Below are 20,734 nucleotides of genomic sequence, written 5' to 3' on the forward strand. Positions count from 1 at the left end.
CCAAGACAGCGAGCCTGTCCACCTGATCCCATAAGTCGCCTCTTACAACAAGCATAATCGACTCTCATGACAAGCATGGTTGCTCTCGAACTTGCTGAAGACCTATTCTAACCTGGATCTTCACAGAATGAGGGATTGAGTGAGTGAGTATGGTTTTACGCCGCTTTTAGCAATATTACAGCAATATCACGGCAGGGGGCACCAGAAATGGGCTACACACATTGTACCCATGTCGGGAATCGAACCAGGTTTTCGGCGAGACGAGCGAACGCTTTAACCACTTGGCTACCCGACCGCCCCTTGGATCTTCATGTATCATGCATGAAACAGTAACCTTAATTGTGCATATGGTAGCTTTACTTGCAAAGTGTATGCTGCAGTAAATGTTGGCCAGTTACTGTGTTTTGAGCAGGAAGTGCTTCTGTTTACTGATGGGTCCACGGTCAGTAAATATGAATACTGCCCAGTGCTATACAAGTATACTATTCTTATCGTTATTTTATGATTCAGTTAATCCTATTTTATGTCAGCAAGAAGTTTGCAGTAGTCTGTGAGACCAGTCTGTCATTAGGCTTCTGGTACTGACCGATCATGGGATTGGCTCGGACGTCGAGCACCACGAGGGTGGTGTTGTACTTGAGGACGTCAAGGAGGACGCGGGCACCACTGGTGGAGATACCGCAGCCTTGCATGTCCAGTGCTGGAACACAGGAACATTGTTATAAGACAGAACATTGTTTTAGCACGAGAACATTGTTAAGACAAGAACACTGTTTTAAGACAAGAACATCATTATAAGACAAGAACACTGTTTTAAGACAAGAACATCATTATAAGACAAGAACATCATTATAAGACAAGACTACTGTTATAAGACAAGAACATTGTTATAAGACAAGAACATCATTATAAGACAAGAACATCATTATAAGACAAGAACACTGTTATAAGACAAGAACTCTGTTATAAGACAGGGTCATGATAATACTATGGGTATATGTTGTTGGTACTTGACATCCAGTGATTCACTTCACCATCCTTTGCTCTGTAACATCTTTAGTCAAAGAACAGTGTTAGTCCTGGACCACAGTAGCTCAGGAACGCCATCAGTCCGAGAACACCATTTACTTTGGACCTCATTAGTCCTCAACCCCACAGCCCTGAATCTCTTTAGCCCTAGAACCCCATGAGCCCAAGAACCCTGTTACCCCATAACCCTAGAACCCCATAGCCCTAGAACCCCATAACCCTAGAACCCCATAACCCTAGAACCCCATAGCCCTAGAACCCCATAGCCCAAGAACCCCATAACGCTAGAACCCCATTAGCCCTAGAGCCCCATAACCCTAGAACCCCATAGCCCTAGAACCCCATAGCCCTGTAACCCCATAACCCCATAACCCTAGAACCCCATAGCCCTAGAACCCCATAGCCCTGTAACCCCATAGCCCTGTAACCCCATAACCCTAGAACCCCATAACCCTAGAACCCCATAGCCCTAGAACCCCATAACCCTAGAACCCCATAACCCTAGAACCCCATTACCCTAGAACCCCATAACCCTAGAACCCCATAGCCCCGTAACCCCATAGCCCTAGAACCCCATAACCCTAGAACCCCATAGCCCTGTAACCCCATAGCCCTAGAACCCCATAACCCTAGAACCCCATAGCCCTAGAACCCCATTACCCTAGAACCCCATAGCCCTAGAACCCCATAGCCCTAGAACCCCATAACCCTAGAACCCCATAGCCTTGTAACCCCATAACCCTAGAACCCCATAACCCTATAACCCTAGAACCCCATAGCCCTAGAAACCCATAACCCTAGAACCCCATAGCCCTGTAACCCCATAACCCCATAGCCCTAGAACCCCATAACCCTAGAACCCCATAACCCTAGAACCCCATAGCCCTAGAACCCCATAGCCCTAGAACCCCATAACCCTAGAACCCCATAGCCCTAGAACCCCATTACCCTAGAACCCCATAGCCCTAGAACCCCATAGCCTTAGAACCCCATAACCCTAGAACCCCATAGCCTTGTAACCCCATAACCCTAGAACCCCATAACCCTAGAACCCCATAACCCTAGAACCCCATAGCCCTAGAAACCCATAACCCTAGAACCCCATAGCCCTGTAACCCCATAACCCCATAGCCCTAGAACCCCATAACCCTAGAACCCCATAGCCCTAGAACCCCATAGCCCTAGAACCCCATAACCCTAGAACCCCATAGCCCTGTAACCCCATAACCCTAGAACCCCATAGCCCTAGAACCCCATAACCCTAGAACCCCATAGCCCTGTAACCCCATAACCCTAGAACCCCATAGCCCTAGAACCCCATAACCCTAGAAACCTAGATTACCATAAGTCCCAGATCATCAAGTGGTTACTCTGCCTCCTACTTACCTTTAAGCCACAGGTCGTCCTTGAGAGCCTCCGCCAGCACCGTGGCGCCCTCATCCCCCAGCATGGGGTTGCTGTTGATGGTGATACGGCGGATGCCGGGCATGCGGTCGAGGTCGGGGCGGCGGTACCGAAGGCTGTCACGCCAGGCTTCATTGTGTCGCTTCACTGCCTGGTGCTGCAATCAACACAAACACATCAACACAGGCAACCACATCGACAATTGGGACATGGCTGTCAATATCTTCTGGAGAATCTGAAAAACTTTCAAACTTTGTTGCTGAAATTAATTCCTCATGACCTCAGTTGTCCTCATGACCGGTGAGTGAGTGAGTGAGTGAGTGAGTGAGTGAGTGAGTGAGTGAGTGAGTGAGTGAGTGAGTTGATGAGACTTCACACTATGGCAGTCAAGTGACAGGGTTATAAACTGACGGGTACCCAGGTGGTGACACTGGAAACGACAGCTGATCAACTAATTACCGTAAACTCCCTGCGAGAAATCAGGAGATTTTGTCAATGCACAAGAAACTGTCATGGAATTGTTGTTTATGCTGAAAATTAACATAAATTCTTCAAATAAAATTATTTCAACTGAGCATATTTTCAGAAAATATTGCTGAACATATTCAGGTTACAATGAACTGGCATAGCTAGCAACAGCCATATGACAACTTGAAGTGAGTGCATGTTGTTTTCTGCCTCAAACCAGTGGCTGACGCTGCACATTCAGTTCCAAATTCAATTTAGTGCGGTTAAATCTACAGGTAACCTAGCTCTACATTGAAAACACAGTATGTTTATCTCCATTCTACCATGACTAAATAAAACGCGAACCTAGCTCTACATTGAAAACACAGTATGTTTATCTCCATTCTACCATGACTAAATAAAACGCGAAGTCTTGGGTGTTAGCAAATATATTGAGTAAAGCGGCATGGGTTTAGTCCAGTGTTTTGAGTAGGTTGTCGATGTGAATGACGGAATCACCAAAACAAAATATGGCGCTGTATATACTCAAGCAGTTTGTTTACACCATAATACTTCACTCGAACATATGACAGGCATTGAAAGCATATAAGCACGGCAACTTGGTAAGCTAACATGAGGTGGGCATCCCTAAAGAAAACAAAGCAAGCTTTGCAAGGCGTGAGTGAGTGAGTGTGTGAGTGAGTTTGTGTGAGTGAGTGTGTGAGTGAGTTTGTGTGAGTGAGTGAGTGAGTGAGTGAGAGAGTGTGTGTGAGTGAGTGAGTTTGTTTGAGTGAGTTTGTGTGAGTTTGTGTGAGTGAGTAAGTTTGTATGAGCGAGTGAGTGAGTGAGTGAGTGAGTGTGTGTGAGTGAGTGAGTTTGTTTGAGTGAGTTTGTGTGAGTTTGTGTGAGTGAGTAAGTTTGTGTGAGTGTGTGAGTGAGTAGTGAGTGAGTGAGTGAGTGAGTGAGTGCGTGCGTGAGTGAGTGAGTGAGTGAGAGTGTGTGTGTGTGAGAAAGAGAGGGAGTGAGAGTTTGTGTGAGATTGTGAGTTTGTGTGAGTGAGTGAGTGAGTGAGTGAGTGAGTGAGTGAGTGAGAGTGTGTGTGTGTGTGTGTGTGAGAAAGAGAGAGGGGGAGTGAGTGAGTGAGTGAGTTTGTGTGAGTGAGTGTGTGTGTGTGTGTGAGATTGTGAGTTCGTGTGAGTGAGTGAGTTCGTGTGAGTGAGTGTGTGTGTGTGTGTGTGTGTGTGTGTGAGAGAGAGAGAGACTTGGCCCAGCCTTCCCTTGTGTCATTGACATGTTGATGAAGTCAGCAGTAAACATAGCAAAATCATTCTAACCATAAATTAACATTGACCAGCATGTCTCTCTGTTAATACTCTCTGTAACTGTCGGATTGAAACCTCTTTGCTATCTATCTACAACTGATGAAAATAGCTGTATCAGTGTATTGATCAAACAAAAAATGGACAACTTCGGCAACTTTACACGTTCTGCCAATATTTGTAATCCAGGCAATTCCTAACTTTCTCAGTAATCACAGAAATCTCAAGTCAATTCTTCAGCTACATTTAAAGATGGGCATGTTTCTGCCGGGAGTGATGAAGTTGGTGAAAGTTGTTTGGTGTTTGAAGCTGCTTCGAACGGTCCTTCTGTAATGTCACAGCAATCAGCTAAATGTGGGAGGAATGTGTTAGGTGCTTGTATTTTCTAATACATACTTAATGGTTTTGTCGACCCAAAATTTCACAAATGTGCAAAAAAACTCAAAATTTATGAGGCCAGGCTTTTTTCCTTTTCTTCTTTTATTTAAATCAAAAGAGCAGTTTTTAGAATAGTACTTTTTGTACATGTCAGCAGTACAACATTGATCATACTCGGGTATTTAATAGAAGCCTTGACTGGAATCGGCCGATTAGAAAGTTCACCGTCTGTGACATTCTTTGATGCAAAGAGCGATCAGTTCGGAGTACATGACATGCATAAAATCATACATCAAGTTGTTATTGTTTTTATTCCAATCACTATCAAGGCCAATCCTGAAATTGTGTAATTTCTGTTTAATACAGCATCATTACTGAATTTTCAATTTGAAGAGCCATAAAATCTCTTTGACCGTGAAATTCAGGAAGTTTAGCACCAAAGGCACTTTTGTTCACCAGTAGTATCGAAGCGAGCTGCAAGTTACATGGATGATATTGTCAAGTTTCAACCACCACGTAATAAACCTGTGACTGCTCTTTGAGGCATAGTAAGATGCATGTTATCTAGGTGTTTATATGTATCTATATCTCACTAATTAAAGTGGAACCTGTCAAAACCAGACTCTGACTAATCCAGATCTCTGTAAATAAAGACCAAAATTACAGTCCAATATATACAACATTAATATGACCTTGGCTACACAAGCCTTGGTCCATACTCATTCACAGCGACAGAGAGAGACAGAGAGAAGAGAAGAGAAGAGAGGGAGGAGAAGAGAGAAGAGGAGAGAGAGAGAGAAAAGAGAAAAAAGAGAGAAAAGAGAGAAGAGAGAGGAGAAGAGAGAGAAGAGAAGAGAGAGAAGAGAAGAGCGAGAAGAGAGGAGAAGAGAGCGAGAAGAGAGAGGAGAAGAGAGTGTGGCTTTAAACAAACAAACAAACAAACACATTTTATGATATTCCCACTGGAGCGCCTGGAATCCCTATCAGGAACTTGTTTTAATAATGCTACTGCATCAATTGCATCTGGCAACAAAACACCCTCCCACAGAGCAAAAAGATAACCAGAAAATGTTTTGAAATCTGATCCATTTTGCTCCCGAGGACTCTAGATTGAAATCTCTATCTAAATCCCAGGCAAATATCTTCATGAAAAAACAGTTTTCCACAAGCATCCCCCAACACAAATCCATAATATTGACTTTATAAATTTCCCACTATGACTCCATTGAACCCAAGCACTCTCGGCTTGTTTGATCCTGAACTCATTTTAAGACGACACTCGAGTATTTTACTTCCCAAATGCCCAACCATGGCAAATATTTATTTTTCATTACTTTAGGTGTAAACGGATCGATTTCCTTCGCACAAGGATTTGATAGCAGTGAATCTAATCCACTCGATTCATGAATTGAACATAAAGCTCTGGTACTGGGGCTTGTGGTCTGCTGGGTTTCAACAACTTGGTGTTCCGAGATTCTGTTCTGCAGTCAGGCTGTTTGACAGGATTGTTGTCGGAACAACAAATACATCATTCAAAACCTAGATCTACAATGTAGATCCTGCCTTGCAAGACTTATGTGTTTGTTTCTTGCTTAACGCGGCACTCAATATTCCTGCTGTAAACAGCAGCTTGTAAATATTCAAGTCTGGACCAGGAATTCCAGTAACTGATATCATTAGCCAGCGGTAGAAACTGGCACTTTCCTGTAGTCCTTGCCAAACTGTTAACTAGTAAAGGCATTATAAGGCTGAGTAGAAATTTGCCACTTTAAGAGTATCGGTATATGTTATCATTATAAGGACCAGAGAACTTAAAATGTTAGCTTCTATCGCTGTGAGCAACGAGGGGACGGTGGGGTAGCCTAGTGATTAAAGCGTTCACTCATCATGAAGAAGACCTGGGTTCAATTCCCAACATGGGTACAATGTGTGAAGCCAATTTTCTGGTGTCACACGCCATGATATTTCTCACTCACTGTGAGACAACTATCCACACCTTCAGGGTGAGACCATCTGGGAGTGAGACCACCTGAGAGTGAGACCACCTGAGAGTGAGACCACCTGAGAGTGAGGCCACCTGAGAGTGAGACCATCTGAGAGTGAGACCACCTGAGGGTGAGACCACCTGAGAGTGAGACCACCTGAGAGTGAGGCCACCTGAGAGTGAGACCACCTGAGAGTGAGACCACCTGAGGGTGAGACCACCTGAGAGTGAGACCACCCGAGAGTGAGACCACCTGAACACCTGAGAGTGAGACCACCTGAGGGTGAGACCTCCTGATCTATATAGTCAACTCTTACGACCAGAATATGTTGCAGGGGACCAATTCTAACACAGAATCCATGGGACTATTTATCCAAATACAACATAAACAGATTATATTTGACTGCTAGACTGAACTCACTGAAACTTCTACAAATGAATAGCGAACCTTTCTAAATAATTATTCAGTCAATGGTTCAGCGCACCAACAAAATAAAAATGAAGTCAAACTAATTCAAATTCATAGCGTTTCAAGTAGTTCCTCGTATTGCAGAAAACTAAAGGACATAAAACAAGCGGGGCTTGGGACACATTCTACCGGAGTCCCCACAGGGATCTCATATCAATTTAATAAAATAAATGAATTAAATTCATTTGAGAGTCATCCAAATCAAAAGCCAGCGACAACTTACTTTCATAAAACATGTTGGCAAATTTATATCAAGTCGACTCATCGATCACATTTCAAACTGGTCGTCGTTGACATTCAGAAACAAACGTAAATTTTCTCAGAGCTTTATATTCATCTTCATCACAAACATCAAAGTGGTTTAGTGTTTCAGAGCAAACAATAATCAGCCATCCATTTGGGTCAAGGCTGCCGTGAACTAAAGGGACTAGGGCGGGGGGGTAGCCTAGTGGATAAACCGTTTATTCACTAGGAAGATCCAGGTTCGATTTCCTACATGGGTACATTATGTGTGGAGCCTTCTTCCATTCCTTCTTTCATCCATTCCTTCCTTCTTCCATTCCTTCCTTCTTTCATCCATCCATTCCTTCTTCCATTCCTTCTTTCATCCATTCTTTCCTTCTTCCATCCATTCCTTCCTTCAACCATCCATTCCTTCCTCCATCCATTCCTTCTTCCATTCCTTCCTTCTTCCATTCCTTCCTTCATCCATCCATTCCTTCTTCCATCCATCCATTCCTTCTTTCATCCCTTCCTTCTTTCCTTCATCCATTCCTTCTTTCTTCCATTCATTCCTTCTTCCATTCCTTCTTTCATCCATTCCTTCTTTCATCCATTCCTTCTTCCATCCATCCCTTCATCCGTTCCTTCTTTCTTCCATTCCTTCTTTCTTCCATTCCTTCCTTCTTCCATTCCTTCCTTCATCCATTCCTTCAGTCTTCCATTCCTTCCGTCATCCATTCCCATTCCTTCCGTCATCCATTCCTTCTTCCATTCTTTCTTTCATCCATTCCTTCTTTCATCCATTCCTTTCTTCCACCATTCCTTCTTTCATCCTTTCCTTTCTTCCACCATTCCTTCTTTCATCCATTCCTTCCTTCTTCCATTCCTTCAGTCTTCCATTCCTTCTTTCATCCATTCCTTTCTTCATCCATCCCTTCTTCCACCATTCCTTCTTTCATCCATTCCTTTCTTCAACCATTCCTTCTTAATCCATTCTTTCTTCCATTCTTTTCTTCATCCATTCCTTCCTTCCTCCATAATTTTCTTCTTCATCCGTTCCTTCTTTCATGCATTCCTTCATTCATTTATTCTTCATCCATTCCTTCCTTCATCCATTCCTTTCTTCCACCATTCCTTCTTTCATCCATTCTTCCTTAATCCATTCCAACGTTCATTCTTTTCTTCATCCATTCCTTTCTTCAACCATTCCTTTTTTCATCCATCCTTCCTTCATCCATTCCCTTTCTTCATCCGTACAAACATCTTTACTTGTCAACCTTTTCGTATGACTAATCGTAATGGACTAGTACATTGTTCAACTGAAGTCCTGCTGCCTCACAGCACAAACTACACACATCACAGGCTGCAGCGAGCTACTGTTGTGTATCAAGGTCCACAAGTCAGTCCATGTCCCTCGAGCTCATCTGGCAGCATGTCTCATGTGTGCTAAGACTATTGAAGACACAGGCTGCAGCGAGCTACTGTTGTGTATCAAGGTCCACAAGTCAGTCCATGTCCCTCGAGCTCATCTGGCAGCATGTCTCATGTGTGCTAAGGCTATTGAAGACACAGGCTGCAGCGAGCTACTGTTGTGTATCAAGGTCCACAAGTCAGTCCATGTCCCTCGAGCTCATCTGGCAGCATGTCTCATGTGTGCTAAGGCTATTGAAGACACAGGCTGCACCGCGCTACTGTTGTGTATCAAGGTCCACAAGTCAGTCCATGTCCCTCGAGCTCATCTGGCAGCATGTCTCATGTGTGCTAAGACTATTGAAGACACAGGCTGCACCGAGCTACTGTTGTGTATCCAGGTCCACAAGTCAGTCCATGTCCCTCGAGCTCATCTGGCAGCATGTCTCATGTGTGCTAAGACTATTGAAGACACAGGCTGCACCGCGCTACTGTTGTGTATCAAGGTCCACAAGTCAGTCCATGTCCCTCGAGCTCATCTGGCAGCATGTCTCATGTGTGCTAAGACTATTGAAGACACAGGCTGCACCGCGCTACTGTTGTGTATCAAGGTCCACAAGTCAGTCCATGTCCCTCGAGCTCATCTGGCAGCATGTCTCATGTGTGCTAAGGCTATTGAAGACACAGGCTGCACCGCGCTACTGTTGTGTATCAAGGTCCACAAGTCAGTCCATGTCCCTCGAGCTCATCTGGCAGCATGTCTCATGTGTGCTAAGGCTATTGAAGACACCTCCAGACATCTCAAGGAAAGCTTGAGGACCAATTAGGAACAAAACCCTAAGCTTCTCACTCCAGACTCGAGGCCAACGAGTGAGTTGGTTTGGTTTATCGCCACTTTGAACAATATTACAGTTATACTCGGACCCCATGGTACCGCGGCATTCATCGTATCGCGGCATTTGTGATTTCCGGTAGTTCACGCGGGACACGCCTCTTAGCGGCTGTCTATTAATGCAAATCAGTAACCAGGAACTGCTGACTTCGTAAACAATTTCAATTTCTTCGGAATGTTCCGTCTGCTGTAAGTAAGGAGTTATTAATCCGTTGATATATATTTCTGGCATCTGTTGTAATATTGCCTTACCCCCATCTATCAATGGCCAACGATATAACCCGCAGTTCCCCAAGTAAACTTTCTCTATCGACCTGAACTAGATCATCTGCATATTCATGGCGACTAATGAGGTGACGGAAGTTACGTAGTCCGCACAATTTTTCCCGCTCTGTGCCCAGAAACTATTGGGAGATCATAAGGGCCATAATGCCAAACTTAGAAATACGTTCTTCACTAGTAGCCAAAAGATAAATACATACTTTGGGCATACTATGAGTGCTTTTTATATATTTATTGTTGATTATTGTCATCCAATTTTTTTTAAACAATCTTAAAATATCATTTCTGATATTTTGATGTTGACTTATAAAAATATTTTTCTCTTACTTTTCGGTAAATATGCATTGAATACCTATTGCTGATAACACATTTAGAATTTTACTTGTGCTGTCTTTGCACTTGTCTGGACAAATCACTGATGTCTGGCATGATCATACCAAGTGGTTGGTAGAATTATGTCCTCTTTTTGTCCAATTCGGACCTCCATACACAACTTTTCTCTGTACCGCGATACGATGGAGTTCTCTCCCTTGTCAAACAGAGCGCGAGGCCTGGGTTTTACTCGGAGCTACCAATGTAAATAATGAACTTTTATCAGTAAAATATGCATTGTTTGATAACATGAATGATATCTGATACAGAGAACACGAAAAAACATAAAAGTTAGTGAGTGCATTTTGTTCCGTTTAGCGTACATGACAAGTACCGCGATACCCCGAGGTTGCAGGCTACACAATATTACAGTTACACAGTATTACAGTTACACAGTATTACAGTTACACAGTATTACAGTTACACAATATTACAGTTACACAGTATTACAGTTACACAGTATTACAGTTACACAGTATTACAGTTACACAGTATTACAGTTACACAATATTACAGTTACACAGTATTACAGTTACACAATATTACAGTTAAACAGTCAGTTACACAGTATTACAGTTACACAATATTACAGTTAAACAGTATTACAGTTAAACAGTATTACAGTTACACAGTATTACAGTTACACAATATTACAGTTACACAGTATTACAGTTAAACAGTATTACAGTTACACAATATTACAGTTAAACAGTATTACAGTTACACAATACTACAGTTAAACAGTATTACAGTTGAACAGTATTTCAGTTACACAGTATTACAGTTACACAATATTACAGTTAAACAGTATTTCAGTTAAAAAGTGTTTTAGTTGAACAGTATTTCAGTTGAACAGTATTTCAGTTGAACAGTATTTCAGTCAAATGGCATCTTCCCAAGGCAAGGGAGTTAAATGACTATGAAAGTCCAGTTTCCACCCTTGCCGATATAGGCTGGCATTACAGAGTTATATTTTGGTTGGACTGACGAGTCAATGCATAGTCAAATCAATAGTGCGGATATTTTGTTTGAAGCAAATGCAAGTAATATGATAGGTGGAATCTGATTGGTCAATAAGAGGGACCTTTAAGGGACATAACTTGTAATTAGCACTGGTGGCGCTATGATTGAGCCATAATATTCGGCAAGGATTGAAACTGGACTGTTATAGTCAGTAAACCCCTTTGCCTCGGGACGATGGCCAAACAGTATTGCAGTTACACAGTTTTTCAGTCAAACAGAATTTCAGTTTTGTCGGCTTGATGTGGGAGGAAAGCCTGGAGTGATGTAGGTCACCACAAAAATGGATGCTGACAAACCAAGAAACAGAATGAGAGTGGATATGGGATTCAAACCCACAATCATAGGTGTCTGAAATGCCTAAGGGACACAATCCTGCATGACTGAAGAGGACAGATAACTAACATCTGTTGTGAATTAGTCAGCAATATACCCAGCAAGGTTACAAGAGCTGGTCAGCAGGTCAGCAATTCATCCAGCAAGCACCTGTTGCAGGGAATGAGCTATTACAGTACCACCGCCAGTTTGGTCAGCCCCAACAATTACATTAAATCACACAGATCAATACTTTCAATCAACAGCCTTGTTCTAGCGAACCTAAACCGATTAAGTGTGATTACTGACAATCAATCAGCCAATCAGACAGTAGACACAAGTTGGCAGGAAATCCGGACATTGGCCACACTGCCCTGGATTGAGTGGGCAGGACACGTGGCTGGAATAGCCAGGACGCTGCGTCACAGTGCTGTCATACAACATCCTTCCTTGGACAAAGAGCCAGTAGGGCCAGCAGCACAAGTCTGTGTACTAAGGGATCGGCAGTCTGTCCCTTGTAAAGTTATACTTAGGAACCAAATAATTATATTCATATTTTCGGGGCATTTTTGTAGAAAAATTAATTTGTTCCAGAAAATGCTTGAAATAAATAATTTGGCGTATGTGAGTGATTGGGTGATTGGGTGAGTGGGTGAGTGCGTGAGTGCGTGAGTGGGTGTGTGAGTGTGTGGGTGACAACTTGAAGTGAGTAAATGTTGTTTTATGCCACAGCCACCAGAACATAATCAAGTCTGGATCAAACAAACCAGTGGCTGACAGCATGAAGACCATATTTTCCCTTGATACCCTTCTGTTAGTGAGTGAGTGAGTGAGTGTGTGAGAGTGGGTGAGCAAAAGTGGGTGGGTGAGTTTTATCAATTTATCAAAAGAATAGAGATCACATACCACCCTAAACGGGTTTGAATAAAGTGGGTGAGTGAGTGAGGTTGAGAGATAGTTTAACCCTGCTTTTATATAGAACTACAATTAATTGTTGTATGGCTGTCAGTGTAAACCTGAAGTCACACTAAAGGCCATTGTGTAAACATCAATCCAGCTATTAAATAGATATCAAAGCATGTCAGCTCATTTGACAAATCCCAAAGTGTGGGTCATAAACAGTAACCAAGCTCAACCCAGAAGTGATGGACAATCAGGGCAACTCTTGAATTAAAAAACATGATCAGAGGATCCTGGCATGCCCAAGGGACACAACCCAGCACAGTAAATTCCTCCCCTCCAAACAATGAGAAATGTTGCCATCACAGATACTGCATCTGTGCCAGGCAGATGTGCCTGAGATTCCCCATCTATTCCGCTCTGATCCCTTCAGTGGGTGTTCTTCCATGTCTGCCAGTGTCTGGTCTGCCACGGAGAACACTGCTAAACTGCCCCCATACTTCCTTGTGAGTGGGGGAATTCTGTCCAACAGATGTTGGATCATCTCTCAGGTTTTGCCTATTAAAACTTTTCCCCAGTCAGGAAATAAACAAGCACCAACATCTGCCTTGTAAGCCTGCTGATTAAAAACTAAACGACTTTTTTACAGATTTGATTTCTTTTGTTCTGTCAGCTGTATTCTTAACGATTGCGTGATAGATTGTAAAGTGAAGAAAAACTCTAGAGTGGGAGAAAACCGAACAATTGAATAATAACAGTGGGTGGATATATTCTTTAAGAAATACAAGATTTAAATGTCAGAAGCTTCATATTTCAATCTCTGGAATATTACATATTACAGCAACTGCACAACAGCAGGTGTTGTGAAAATAGTGCCTAAAATTGATCTTGTTTAGAGTAAGTATGGGTTTACTGTATGAAGCACACACTTAATGCCCCCTAATCAATTTCTACACCCACAACAAGTAATCTCTGTAAGAGTCCTGAACAAACCCTGAAAAAATTCTATAATGACCGTTGTAATCGTGGCTCAACAGTGGTCACAGGTCACTGTCTTTCAATCTTTGCACGAACAGCTAGTGTCAGTGAATATGGTTTTACGCCACTTTTTTAGCAGTATTCCAGACTTATCACATGTACCCATGTTAGGAATCGAACCCTTGCTGAACTACGCTGGAGTTCCGGAGTTACACTGTGGATGGATTTAATGAGTCAATGCATAGTCCAATTAAAATCGCATGACAAGCATGACATCCAGTTCGCAAACACCATAGATTTCAATGTGCAGATTTCAGTCAACTGTAGGACCATCAACTGGGTGTCGACAGATATTTTTCAAATCTTTTCATGTTTCTAAGTCATTTGATGTACTTTGCTAGGTAAGACCTGTTTTATTACAATAAAGATCTTGATTATCGATCAGATCGTCTTGACTGGGCACCGCCATTTTGTTTGAAGCAAATGCAAGTGATATGAGAGATGGAATATGATTGGTCAAGACTCAAAAGGAGGGACAAAGAAGGGACATGACCTTGTAACAGCCACTGGTGGCGCTTCGATCAACCTAGTTCGGCAAGGGTGGAAACAGGACTTTTATAGTCAGTTAACTCCCTTGCCTCAGAAAGATGGATCTCTGAGATCAAAATTAACGTGTGTATGATGTTAATAAGTGCCCTCCTTCATCAATCTGTTGCGACAAATATGGTACACCCCTTTCAGCATTATATTCTCCAAATACAACAGCAGGTATAATTACAGAATGGGCATACTTTCTGGCAACTGAAACGGTCTTCAGCGTAATACTTTAATCAATAAAAATTAAGCTAGTTCACTGTCCTGACCTTGCTCTCAGAAAAAGTCAGTTTCAAGAATGGGCCCCTAAAAGGTTTTGGGTTTCCAGTCTTTTGGTGTTGCCTAACATACACAGATACGAGAGACATTGTACATCATGTGCAGTTTGTACCTTTGTGTTGGGGAAAACAGGTTAGAGTTAACTGCCCTTGGTTAAAAAAATCAGGAAAACAAAAAGAAAGTGGGTGGGGGCCAGAAACACAATACTTAGAACTAAAGTGTGCCACCTTGAACAACAAGTTTGATCCATCTTCAAACTCAGTGTATGTATTTTCACAATGAACATGGAGCGGTGGGGTAGCCTAGTGGTTAAAGCGTTCACTTGTCACGCCGAGGATCCAGGTTCGATTCCCTACATGGGTACAACGTGTGAAGACCATTTTCTGGTGTTCCCTGTGTCGATATTGCTGGAATATTGCTTAAAAGGCGTAAAAACATACTCACTCACTCACTTACTCACAATGAGCTACCTCCAAAGGGGTAGTAAATTAGAAAGTTTATTTAATAGAGTATTTATAACTGGCTTTGTATAATAATCTGTATCACAAATAATTATGGTATTTAAAAAAATGATTACTAACGGTCCCCTTCAGGCACCAGGAACTTATTTTTACTCTGAATTTATTATTTTAATGCTGCCATCAGCACACGAATACAAGAAATTTCAAACCATGAAAACACCCACAGAAGCCTCAGGGTCTTTTGGTGTCATGAACGTGTTCGAAATATTCAGTATCCCCAGCTCTGACATTATGATACATCTCTGAACATGAAACCTTAAGGTATGAGAAACACTTTCATGACAAGGACCACACATAGCTGGGAGCAACTGACACAATCGGATCTTGATACACACAGAGTGTTACATCTCACGTCATTGTCATGTATTTCCAGATCTATAATCCCCAGGTAGGAGACAGCATGCCAATCAAATCACAATAACCCTGGCATGCTGGTTGCAGGAGGGATTTCCACGTATTACACAACATTTCCCAGTCATTATCGCTAATGAACATGTGTGGCACATACGGAACATTCAACTACGTCCGAGCCAGTAGGGCAGATGACAGTGGGAAGGGACAAAACAGAAAGAGATTTGTAAACAAAAGGACAGGAAAGACATGACTTTGTGGGAGATTGTTTTATGAAACATTTTATTATTGAATTCAATGTTCATCAAAACAATTTCATTCTGTCAAGCCATGGAAATTGTGATGCATTGAAAGTTCTGTCAAAAGTGACCCTTAAAGTTGACGTCTGGATTTTGACCCCTACATGACCTTGAACTGACCCTTGCTTGTTGTCCCCTGAACACTGACCTAAAATACAGTAACTCTGACTCTAAAAGTTGACCCTGAACTCTGACCCGTGAGTGAGTGAGTGAGTGAGTGAGTGAGGGAGTGAGTATGGTTTTACTTCGCTTTGAGCAATATTCCAGCAATATCACGGCAGGGGACACCAGAAATGGGCTTCACACATTGTACCCATGTGGGGAATCAAAATAGGGACATCGGCGTGACACTAAAACCACAAGACTACCCCACTACACTCTGACTATTGAACACTGACACCTGAATGCTGCTGACCCCTGCCTAGAACCTGTTTCATCTGAGCACTGCACTTCTCCTTTAGACAAAACTGGTTCGATGAAAAACAGTTCATTAGTCACAGATTTCGTTCTTTGGGCAGAGTGTGTGCAAGTGACCACATTCCTTGATTAATATTAATGAGTAATGGTTAGGATATGACAGGTTTACTCAGACCTGTGAGCCGTGCACTGCTTTCTAAACCAACAGTTATCCTATTACACAAGGACCAGTAGTAGCGGTCTCTCTCTGATGGCTTAGTAATCATTCCAGGCAAATATTTGTTGTGTTTTATCTGTTTCATAACATGCTTAGCAAAGTAAACCTTTCTTATAAAAGGAGCTACTATTTCAGGAAGTTTATTAAACATGAAGCCATTTCCTTCCCAATGATAAGGGAAGTGAGAGTTTCAAAGATACTGGTGGACATCAACAGAATCATTTCCTTTTATTTGCAGTCAGTGTATTCTTTGTGGTAATGTCTGGTATCATTTAATGTAGTGTTTTGTTTGTTCTGTTCTTGTGAGATGAGGTGAAATTTGGTTTAATGTCATGTTCAAGATTATTGCACTCATATAGTGTGTGTGTGTGTGCGTGTGCGTGCGTGCGCTTGTGTGTGTGTGCGTGCGTGCGCTTGTGTGTGTGTGTGTGTGTGCGTGCGCTTGTGTGTGTGTGTGTGTGTGTGTGTGCGTGCGCTTGTGTGTGTGTGCGTGTGCTTGTGTGTGTGTGCGTGCGTGCGCTTGTGTGTGTGTGTGTGTGCGCGTGTGCTTGTGTGTGTGTGCGTGCGTGCGTGCGTGCGTGTGCTTGTGTGTGTGTGCTTGTACTGGCACAGACTGCTGTAGGCTTTATAGTGCTAACTCGTCCACTGAGACAAAGCGTACTGATTCCGTGCCAACCAGTCTTTGTTTTATTCCCTTAATTGGACATTAAAACCATTAATATTGCACACAACTTGCGTGTCTACTCAGTTCCTCCTCTTTTACTTGAATCTTCTATGGAAAACTCTGATATAATAAACACATGAACTGACAAAAAGGATTTCTGACAATTTCTTACATGACAAAGTGAATGAGGTGCTGTTGCTCACCGGACTTTGTTTTTGTAATATCATAGATACAATAATAGAAAATTGACAAATGAGTTTACAAAACAAGTTAAAATGTTAAAGAAACCTTTTTTAATAATTGACCATTTAGTGTTTGTATTTAACTCATAGCTAAAATGACTTGAGAGTTACCTCCCTTGTAACAGCTCCGATGCACTTGATTTTTGGTAATTCAATCATGAAGCAAAAATTATATATATAAAAAAGGTCATAATATTGCCCTTGTAACAGATGCTGTTCAGCACTGGAACCAACATGTAACTAAGACCCTAAAAAGGTCCTAAACTGTTACAAAACATGCTAAAATGTACATTGCAAGTTAAACTACCCATTTTTTAAATAGGCTGTCTAAAAATTGTAATTATTTGCATTAAGAGTTAAGAGTTCAACTGCACTCAATTTTTTTAATTTTGACCACTGACATTTAAATATGAAGCTAAAAAATGTACAAAAATGGCCTAATCTCCTCCACAGCACATTGGGTGAATTCTTTCACCAAAACATTACTTTTCTCCTTTCAAATTGAAATTGATTCAATTCAAAGTGATATTAACAGGGTCTCATTTCCGTGACTGACACACACCAGGAGATGGTGCCTTGTCAAACAATTCAATCTCAGCAAGAAAAAGTTCATTTAAACTCACTCCAGTCAAATTACATCTTTAAAACATGTGACACATAGGCTTAGGCTTAATTGAAGACATTGATTCTCACAGAAGCATTGTCAATTACAGGCAAAGTGAAATTGACGTATTCGACACTGAATACACACAACTCATACAGAACCTTGAAGGTAACTTAGTTATACAATTGACTTCTTTAGAACAGCACTGGTCCAAAGCCACCCCGACAAAATTGAAATAAACTAAAAGTGAATTTCCTCGTCAATTTCACTTCAATCTGTCTCATTCACGTCTATTTCAGTTGAAGTGAAATCGACAACCGTAGGTGACTCTGGGAAATTTAATTTCAGCCATCGGCGCACCTACAGAAGAGAATCTCATGGGGTCTGTATGAGTGGACGTAGTGTCTTGTAGGGGATCTCATTGGTCTGTATGAGTGGACGTAGCGTCTTGTAGGGGATCTCATGGGGGCTGCATGAGTGGACGTAGCGTCTTGTAGGGAATCTCATGGGGTCTGTATGAGTGGACGTAGCGTCTTGTAGGGGATCTCATGGGGGCTGCATGAGTGGACCTAGCGTCTTGTAGGGAATCTCATGGGGTCTGTATGAGTGGACGTAGCGTCTTGTAGGGGATCTCATGGGGTCTGTATGAGTGGACGTAGCGTCTTGTAGGGAATCTCATTGGATCTGTATGAGTGGACGTAGCATCTTGTAGGGGATCTCATGGGGTCTGTATGAGTGGACGTAGCGTCTTGTAGGGAATCTCATGGGGTCTGTATGAGTGGACGTAGCGTCTTGTAGGGGATCTCATGGGGTCTGTATGAGTGGACGTAGCGTCTTGTAGGGGATCTCATGGGGTCTGTATGAGTGGACGTAGCGTCTTGTAGGGAATCTCATGGGGTCTGTATGAGTGGACGTAGCGTCTTGTAGGGGATCTCATGGGGTCTGTATGAGTGGACGTAGCGTCTTGTAGGGGATCTCATGGGGTCTGCATGAGTGGACGTAGCGTCTTGTAGGGGATCTCATGGGGTCTGTATGAGTGGACGTAGCGTCTTGTAGGGAATCTCATGGGGTCTGCATGAGTGGATGTAGCGTCTTGTAGGGGATCTCATGGGGTCTGTATGAGTGGACGTAGCGTCTTGTAGGGGATCTCATGGGGTCTGCATGAGTGGACGTAGCGTCTTGTAGGGGATCTCATGGGGTCTGCATGAGTGGATGTAGCATCTTGTAGGGTATCTCATGGGGTCTGTATGAGTGGACGTAGCGTCTTGTAGGGGATCTCATGGGGTCTGTATGAGTGGATGCAGCGTCTTGTAGGGGATCTCATGGAGTCTGTATGAGTGGACGTAGCATCTTGTAGGGGATCTCATGGGGTCTGTATGAGTGGACGTAGCGTCTTGTAGGGGATCTCATGGGGTCTGTATGAGTGGACGTAGCCTCTTGTAGGGAATCTCATGGGGTCTGTTTGAGTGGACGTAGCGTCTTGTAGGGAATCTCATGGGGTCTGTATGAGTGGACGTAGCGTCTTGTAGGGAATCTCATGGGGTCTGCATGAGTGGACGTAGCGTCTTGTAGGGGATCTCATGGGGTCTGCATGAGTGGACGTAGCGTCTTGTAGGGGATCTCTTGGAGTCTGTATGAGTGGACGTAGCGTCTTGTAGGGAATCTCATGGGGTCTGTATGAGTGGACTTATCGTCTTGTAGGGAATCTCATTGGGTCTGTATGAGTGGACGTAGCATCTTGTAGGGGATCTCATGGGGTCTGTATGAGTGGACGTAGCGTCTTGTAGGGAATCTCATGGGGTCTGTATGAGTGGACGTAGCGTCTTGTAGGGAATCTCATGGGGTCTGTATGAGTGGACGTAGCGTCTTGTAGGGGATCTCATGGGGTCTGTATGAGTGGACGTAGCCTCTTGTAGGGGATCTCATGGGTCTGTATGAGTGGACGTAGCGTCTTGTAGGGGATCTCATGGAGTCTGTATGAGTGGACGTAGCGTCTTGTAGGGGATCTCATGGGGTCTGTATGAGTGGACGTAGCCTCTTGTAGGGGATCTCATGGGTCTGCATGAGTGAACGTAGCATCTTGTAGGGAATCTCATGGGGTCTGCATGAGTGGACAAGTGTCTTGTAGGGAATCTCATGGGGGCTGCATGAGTGGACGTAGCCTCTTGTAGGGGATCTCATGGGGTCTGCATGAGTGGACGTAGCGTCTTGTAGGGGATCTCATGAGGTCTGCATGAGTGGATGCAGCGTCTTGTAGGGGATCTCATGGGGTCTGCTTGAGTGGACAAGAGTCTTGTCGGGGATCTCATGGGGGCTGCATGAGTGGACGTAGCGTCTTGTAGGGGATCTCATGAGGTCTGCATGAGTGGATGCAGCGTCTTGTAGGGGATCTCATGGGGTCTGCATGAGCAGACGTAGCGTCTTGTAGGGGATCTCATGGGGTCTGCATGAGCGGACGTAGCGTCTTGTAGGGGATCTCATGGGGTCTGCATGAGCGGACGTAGCGTCTTGTAGGGAATCTCATGGGGTCTGCATGGGTGGACGTAGCGTCTTGTAGGGGATCTCATGGGGTCTGTATGAGTGGACGTAGCGTCTTGTAGGGGATCTCATGGGGTCTGTATGAGTGGACGTAGCCTCTTGTAGGGAATCGCATGGGGTCTGTATAAGTGGACAAGTGTCTTGTAGGGGATCTCATGGGGTCTGCATGGGTGGACGTAGCGTCTTGTAGGGAATCTCATGGGGTCTGTATGAGTGGACGCGAGTCACGTTTGGCTTCCAGCTGATTCCAACGGAGCTATCCACTGACCCAGGCACATTACTGGACACTGGGCGTTGATTGCAGCTTCCTGACGGCAGTGTTGATGTTCATTTAAGTTTGTGTCACTTGGAGGTTCAGGAAATTATGGTCATATTGGAACCCACAGAAATCAATTGACAGTTTTCATTCCAAAGTCTTCAGAAGCTCACCAGAGAATAACCTGCCCCTTGTATGACTATGTGTTATATGAAGAATAATCTATGAGCTACAAAGAATAGCGACTTATCTGTTCCGATTTAGTTAATTCTGTTCCTTGGCAAGGAACTTACATGTTTAATTCACAGATGATCTGCTATTCCTCGTAGGA

General features: G+C 43.2%; 1 protein-coding gene across 2 annotated transcripts in view; it reads right to left on the reverse strand.

The window, feature by feature from the left end:
* The window catches only part of LOC124131209 (centrosomal protein of 78 kDa-like), a 153,940-nt gene that overhangs the window by 6,815 nt on the left and 126,391 nt on the right, over window positions 1–20,734 (reverse strand). For both annotated transcript variants that reach the window (XM_046494315.2, XM_048395172.1), the window contains exons 7-8: window positions 2,416–2,590; window positions 587–700 (exon numbers count right to left, since the gene is read on the reverse strand). In XM_046494315.2, the coding sequence (XP_046350271.2) occupies window positions 587–700; window positions 2,416–2,590 (289 nt within the window). The remainder of the gene's footprint in view (window positions 1–586; window positions 701–2,415; window positions 2,591–20,734) is intronic.

This window comes from Haliotis rufescens, unplaced genomic scaffold, assembly GCF_023055435.1.
Source record: "Haliotis rufescens isolate VD_foot unplaced genomic scaffold, xgHalRufe1.0.p SCAF_14, whole genome shotgun sequence".
NCBI classification, from domain to species: Eukaryota; Metazoa; Mollusca; class Gastropoda; order Lepetellida; family Haliotidae; genus Haliotis; species Haliotis rufescens.